This window comes from Typha latifolia, chromosome 11 (assembly GCF_019914945.1).
Source record: "Typha latifolia isolate L0001 chromosome 11, TyphaL0001v2, whole genome shotgun sequence".
NCBI lineage: Eukaryota > Viridiplantae > Streptophyta > Magnoliopsida > Poales > Typhaceae > Typha > Typha latifolia.
This window is the reverse complement of record NC_133096.1, coordinates 6,016,015-6,023,465: the sequence shown is the minus strand read 5'-3', so window position 1 is coordinate 6,023,465 and position 7,451 is coordinate 6,016,015. Positions and strand designations below refer to the sequence as shown.

At 35.3% G+C, this 7,451-nt stretch overlaps 1 protein-coding gene across 1 annotated transcript; it reads left to right on the top strand.

Annotated features, from left to right (window-relative positions):
- Positions 1-214: 214 nt before the first annotated feature.
- LOC140797744 (uncharacterized) lies at positions 215-6,586 on the top strand. Its single transcript, XM_073151388.1, has 10 exons — positions 215-355; positions 479-662; positions 882-964; positions 1,095-1,195; positions 2,758-2,853; positions 3,005-3,058; positions 3,509-3,657; positions 3,888-4,005; positions 6,163-6,250; positions 6,384-6,586. Exons 1-10 carry the CDS (start codon positions 247-249, stop codon positions 6,584-6,586), a joined length of 1,185 nt encoding a protein of 394 aa, XP_073007489.1. The 5' UTR covers positions 215-246.
- Positions 6,587-7,451: the final 865 nt, after the last annotated feature.

Below are 7,451 nucleotides of genomic sequence, written 5' to 3'. Positions count from 1 at the left end.
GCCCCGACCAATTCAAATATCCCACGTCGCATTCATCAAAATTTGTCTTCCCGCAGACACCAAGGGAAAAAAGAAGAATATATATATATATATATATATATATATAAAGACTTTGACAAAGTTCGCACCTTTATTTTAGACAAACCGCATCTTCAATCTTTGTATTTCTCGTCATTTTTTCTTCAGTTAATCTCTACAATCTAATGAGATTAATGAACACATAAAGAGATTAAAAAGGAGAGCAAGATGCCATATTGTTTTGTTAGCAAGAGTTCATCAGCAGAGGGAAGCCATGGGATTCGTCTTTTCTACCAGACATATGGATGTGGACCGACCAAAGTTCTCCTTATCATTGGTAATCTGTCCAAGTTTCTCAGTTGGGTTTCAGTTATTAATGTCTATTAATGGATTCTATGCATTAAAAAGATGATCTTTAGTTAAAAAGGTGGGATTTTTACGGCCATTTATTTGGTTGCAGGGTTCGCCGGAACGCATGATTCCTGGGGCCCACAAGTCAAAGGTTTGACGGGGACGATGGAGCCCAACGACGAGGAGGCACCGGCCGCCGTCGCGGGAGAAGACGCGGAGGGGATCGAGGTGTGCTGCTTCGATAATCGTGGAATGGGTCGTAGCTCTGTGCCCAAAAAGATATCCGAATACACGTGAGCTCTTTCACCTTCTTCTTTAGTTAGTTTTAGTTGTACATTGTGTTTATATATCAAGTAGAGGTAATTGCAATGCAGTTCCAAATCAAATATCCCATACTACTTTTCATGTTGCTAGCCAATAAAATTGCTATTGTTTAAAGAAGACCCAGATAGGTTATTACTACAAACAAGTGTTGTAATGGTTTTTAAGTTACTTGTTTGGATGGTTTGCAGTACAGTAAGTATGGCGAAGGATGCCTTAGCTCTGTTGGATCACTTAGGTTGGAGAACAGCTCACATCTTTGGCCACTCAATGGGTGAGTGGTGCTATTTCCTGCTCCTTTCTTCAATATATGTGTGTGAAATCTTGCAGTTCGAGGTTTCACTCAAGGATGTCATCATGTGCCTCTTGGTGAAAAGAAATTTTTCTGTCTTCTCTAAGAACAGGGTCTATGATAGCTTCTAAGGTAGCAGCAATTGCTCCTGAGAGGGTCTTGTCATTGGCTTTGATGAATACAACTGGAGGTGGTTTTGAATGCTTACCGAAGGTATGCATGCTCTGGATGTGTTTGATGCAGTCATTAGCTTACATTAGCTTATATGAGTCATGTTCCTATTTATGTCGGCAGTTGCATGGTGTTAGTTAACAATGGGTTCTTTAAATAGGCTCAAATTTTTTGTGGAGGTAAACCTAAGATAACAAAGTACGAGACAAGATTTCATGTTTCACTTAAATCTTGGTAGGACAAAACTGTCTGCTGTTGTTATATTGCAATGTCTTCTGAATAATTGTAAGAGCTAAGGTTCGGTAGTGACCTCGTTTGCACTAGCCAGCTGCTGACATTAATAGGGTATTCCCATTATCGTGAAGCTTGTGAGAATGAGATGGTGAATTTTTACTGGCATTATGTCTTTATGGGGTTCTGTGGTCCTGACTTACACTACTAGGAGGAACGCAATTATAATGTCAGACAATTTTGCCATCTATGAATAAGTCAAAGAATCAAGGTAGAGTATGTTACTATGTGATCCATGAATGGTTGTTTTCTTCACTGTGCAGATATAATTTGTGTATTTTCCTCCATTTTCACTTAGAGATGATGAATTGTTTTGAATTGATGTATGATTTTTGTCAATTTACAGAAAAGGAAGGTCAGGATTTTGATCTCACCTTAAGGTGTTGTTTGGCTTGATGTATTTGATGAACCAGAATCTACAGATATAACTAGTGCTATGAAAATCTATTGATTACAAATTCTAATAATGTATCATCTATTTCTCTCCAAGTATGTCAAAAGATCTGTGGTTGTTTCTAGTGCTGATTTCTAGTTTGTTGAGGTCTGTGGAGGTGGATGAGTATTCATATCTATTGTTGGTTTCAGATTATATTACAAAAGAAGCCAAATGGCACCAGAATCAACAGTTCATCAGATCAATTTTTATAATTCTTCCATGGTAACTGTGCATTTCAAGGGTACTAAAGAAAATTCGATCGAGAAGCTAGTCTGAAACATAGTATCAGTAGCTTGAAATATCTAGATAAGATAGGTGTTACATAGTACATTTTGTGCTACAAACTTTGAGTGCCTAAGTCCATTCTCATTATGTAGATTCTGAATTATCTCTGTTTTGTTTTTCATACATTTATGCTTCACACTGGAATAAAATGTCTCCGTAAAGAGGAAGCATCCTGAATTTTTCTATCAGAAACAATAACCAAACCTTTAACCCCACCTTTCAGAAGACTACATTGATCCTTTTCCTCCTTTCATTTCACTTTTTTTAGTTCAAAAGTCTGTCAAATCAAGTGCTATCATGTCTCGAGATTTTCTCACATGTTAGTTTTAGTATTCCCCTCTCTCGGTAAGCCTTTTCTTTACAGCTAATTACTTTCTTAACCCTTTATAAAATTGGGCTAAAAGTTCTTTTCATACATTTGTAATTGTAAAGAAGCTTTATTTAAAGTAAAGCTGAACCTATTTTGTACAATTATGAAGATACAAGGCAATTTCAAGTGCTCTGTATTGTTTCATTTATCTTTCAGTGAAGGAATTTCTTTAGTTAACCTGATATGCTAATTAGTTTCTTCTTTGGATATGATCTTCTCTAGATTAATTGGCGAACCATATCAATCGCATTTCGGCTTCTAAGAGCGAAGACTCCTGAACAGAGAGCCGCTGTTGACCTGGAAGCCCATTATACAGCAGTCAGTGGACATAAACTTCAATTTCATTTTTGTCTCTGTATCGGTGGATTAAAGCCGATGAAATATATGTTCGTCATTGAGATTAATGCTTTCTTGAGTTACTTGGAGGAATGCAATCAAAGTAACAGTATCCATGCTATTTCATTTCTAGGAGTTTCTTGGTGAACATATTGGATCAAGTACAAGAAGAAATATTCTATATCAGGTAAAAGATTTCAACCTAATCTAGGTTTCATTACTGCTGACATGGCGTTCTTCCTCAAATTTACTTTATCCCTTATATTTGTGATGTGGAGTTCATCCTATTTTTCTAGCCCCTTATAACTTCACAGTGTAGCTCAAGCAACTAATTCTTCATAGTCACCCAGAAGTTGAAACATATGTAGCCATTGCTAATACTTTGTTCAGGATCTAAAGAGATTATAGATGGTGTAAGAAATGCTGACTTAATGAGTTAAAACATTTTATATCGTAAAGGAGTAACATGGAGAAATCTTTAATTATATAAAGAACTTTGTTTCAGAATATAGAAGTTCTGCTATTGCCTTCACAATAAGGAGAATCTCATGTCTTATAAATCTTTCTTGAGGAAGAACTCAAAGCTCAATGTTCCTGCATCATATAATGGATGTTCAAAAGGGTTTGTTTTTTATAGGAATATGTTAAAGGTATATCATCAACTGGAATGCAATCAAGCCATGGGTTTGAAGGCCAAGTTAACGCATGCTGGAAGCATAAATTGACATCAGCAGAAATTGATCGAATTCGTTCAGCAGGAATTTTGATTTCAATTGTTCACGGGAGGTTTGATTTCTCTCTCCCTTCCTTGATCCCTGCCTCTTCCTATTATTTTTCAATTGTGTGGGCAAACATATGCATACATGTTCAACAGTGTGAATTTCTGACATAATATTAACCCCGGAGAGCTTTATATTTTGACAAAATTTTAGTCCTTAGAAGATGAATAGATTTTTAGATGTAGGTTACAGTGAGATTGCGTAGATTCTGATTTCTGGCTTAAATTTTAACAATAGGGACGACATCATTGCACAATTTCGTCATGCGAAAAAGCTTGCCGGAAAGCTCTATCCTACTTCTAAAATGGTCGAACTTCAGGGGGGGCATATGGTGGGCCATGAAAGACCAGAGGAGGTAAAAACAATCAATATAAGCTTGTTATTTTCTATATACAGAATTCTAAGATTTTGGTTCCTTCAAACTCCAAACCAAAGAATGTGAATGGTCACACCAAAGGCTTCAACTAGCCTAAGTTGATTTCAAATAGACTGCTATTTTCCAGTTCATTTTCTTGTTCTCTACTAACTTTTCTTGTTTAGGATCATTGCCGTTTGATCAGCGGCATATGTAGAAAAGTATGAATTTGCACTTGATGAATCATTCTGCTGGATCCATTAGGATGTTCTAAATAAAATAGTCAACAATTCTTCTGGATCTGTTATGTAGCTCAAGACCAACATAAATATTACCTAATCTCAATTATGAAACCTAACTAAGCATGCATCTCATTACCATATGCCCTCAATCATGGCATTCATTTGTCATGTAACTGAAGCAGGAAAAATGCACATTAAGTTATGGCACACAGATTTTCTTTCGGATCTTTGACAAGGTATTTGATATAGGTCTATTCAGTGAGCTCTATGAAGGGAAGGTCACAAGGGTTATGTTTCCCCTCCCTGTGACCCTCCCCTTCCTTTGTAACTATGGAACTATAAACTATATAGTTATAGTTTTCGTGGAGTTCATATGAAATTAATAGCTAAGATTAATATAATAGCAAAGATTGGAAAAAAAAAATCTGCGGAGCAGATTTTTGACTCGGCACAACCTAATGATACATCCAATACCAATGATCTGTGCCTACGAAAACTCTGATCTTTCTCAGAAATTTAGTTGCTCTGACATTAGAAGTAATTCAGCAGTACAACTTACAATGAAAAATTTGCGAATGCAAATACGTAATTATGCATCTCTGGAGATGCCCATTGAATTCTAATATATTCTGGAGTGATTAAGTTGCTGAATTGACTACAGCTGCAACATATTTACCCTGATGTCCTAAGCTCGTCTGGAGGATGATTGCATAGGATAGCTTGACCACACACAACTTTTATCATGAAAATTATGAAGAATGTACTTGATTTTGGTACAGAACATCACGTAAAATAGAGATGATTAGAGAAAAAGAATTCATATAACCATCCTGAACAGTTAATTCTAAGAACATGTTTGTTATCGTTCAAAGATCTAAACATAGTCATCTACTGGACTGGTGACTAATAAAATTGATGTGCAAGCACTAATTCTCCATTATAATATGTTTTGTTACATGGCTGAATTTTCATTTCTGTGGTTACTACAGATGGATTTTTTTATAGCTGATTATGGAACTAAAACTGTGATAGATGACCTTGATTGTGTGAAACATTAAGATGATCTCTTGGGCGATGATATAGTTTAGTGATTGAGCAAATAACAGTGCAGTAGGATGTTTTAGGAGAAATACTAAGTTACTAACCATCTCTATATTACCATGCTCTAATAACAATTTATTATGAAGTTAATGAGCATGATTTGAAACTTCTTTCAGAACCAAAACATTTCGCCTTTCAGCCCTATCTGATCTGAGACTGTCCCTAAAATTAAGTCCAAACATAAACAACCCTAATAATAATTTTTCAAATTATGTTTTAGATTCTAAGCTGGATTTAAACTTGAATCCAACTTGTAACTAACCCAATATCAACTTCATTGCTTACATGAATTAGATTTGTGTAATATATTAAAATATAAGATAAAAAAGACTATTTATCAAAAAGAGTGAAACCGACAAATTGAAACCAGAATTAAAATCAACCAAAACATTTCTTTTTTTTAACGGAGCTGAAACTGAAACCAGAACCAAAACTTCAAACCATGCTAGCAAGTAAGAGTGAATTGTTAAGTACAAAACAATACTTCCGATAGTGCAACATAGCCCTGTTACATGCATTTTATTTTCTCAATTGCAAACTCCACTTCACCTAGAGGAGTATCATGACAATTGACAAATACTCCAAAATTTTGAACCCAAGGATTTTACACTTTCTCCTGAGTACAGATTGATTAAATTTATTTTAAATGGACCGTGAATTATGTAGATAATGAAAATTTACACATTAAGGTATTCTCATTTCCTTTCAGTGTTAATACTAATTTATTAATTTGAATTTTAAGTATATGTTTCTATGAGTATATGTGATACTAGACATTGTGTACACGTATAACATGAACTGATGCACACGGCAGGTTAATCAATCTCTTATGGATCTGATAAAAGCATCAAAATCAAAAGTAGAACCAGAAAATTGGACAAATATTCCTAACAGTGTACCTGGTATGTATAGATGACCATATATCTTGAAGTGCCAACTTGTGATCTAGGTTTCAACATATCTTATTATGTAAAGTTTAGTAATCCCACTGCTTGACAAGATTTCTCATGCAAATTCTCCTCATCTTAAAATCAGGTCGGTCTGCACCGTGGCTAATTTGCTCGCCAACCAGAAGGAATGATGAGGAGGTGAATTATCTTGTGCTAACATGCAACATACTTGGCAAGCTGCAACTCATCTTGCTTTTCTTCTTTGGAGCACTTGTTGTATGTTTTGAGCATGCAAAGAAAGTCCTGAGAATTTTGAAGCCAGTTAGAGTTGAAACTTCCATCTCATAGGTAGTTCATTTCCATTTCCTTTTTCAACTCTGTCGGCAGCCATAATCTAGTCCTTCACTAAAACTCAATTGGTTTTACTCTTTTAGCAGAGGAAATTTGGGATGGAGCACAAGTAACCTTGAAAATTCATGGAAGAAAGTCATGATATATCATTGATCCCCCTTTTTTTTTGTTAAATTGAGTTACTCTTTGAAAGACAGACATCTATTGGACAGCGAGTATTAAAGAGTTGGGTCATTGCCTTGTGGTGTCTAGGTGTAATATCACACATAGAAAAGAAGATGATGGAGATTAAAGACAGCTCCAGGAACATGTTGTAACAGCTACTTGTCTTTCACAAAACACTTATTTTTGTAAAGCAAGAAAAGAACAACTTATGATACAACACCAATTTATAAAGCAATTATTCACATTATTCAAGCAATGGTTGAATGATGAAATATTTCAACCTTTCCTTTTTAGGTAACCGCTTCCTGTTGACCTTTTATTGCATTTTCCTAGTATTTTTTTCTTCGCATTTTTTTGTCATGGTGCACAATATGAAATATGGAGTTTCCCACCGAGAATATTACCCAACTACGCGTCTCTGAAGACTACAATGCTTTGTTTCATTCATTTTTTCAATTCAACAGTTTCTTTGGGCACTTCTTCATGGCTTTAATCTCAGCCAAATCAAATCAACAAGTGTCAAGGTGGCATGAGCATTTACATTATTGACATGAATTTTTTTGAAGATGTCAATATAATATAAGATTGAGCTGATGATAGAATAATATTATTGACTGCTAGGTGTGTTAACTGTAATTTGCAACTTCCTTTGGTGAGACTCCTCCATCTTCCAATGTTTTTGAGAACTTCAAGTTCG

Bases quoted from the DNA above. Each gene is read 5' to 3' on its own strand.
- LOC140797744 (XM_073151388.1), top strand. From the start codon at position 247: ATGCCATATTGTTTTGTTAGCAAGAGTTCATCAGCAGAGGGAAGCCAT. The intron at 356-478 runs GTAATCTGTCCA...ATTTGGTTGCAG, and splicing joins CAAAGTTCTCCTTATCATTG to GGTTCGCCGGAACGCATGAT. The intron at 1,196-2,757 runs GTATGCATGCTC...GATCTTCTCTAG, and splicing joins GTTTTGAATGCTTACCGAAG to ATTAATTGGCGAACCATATC.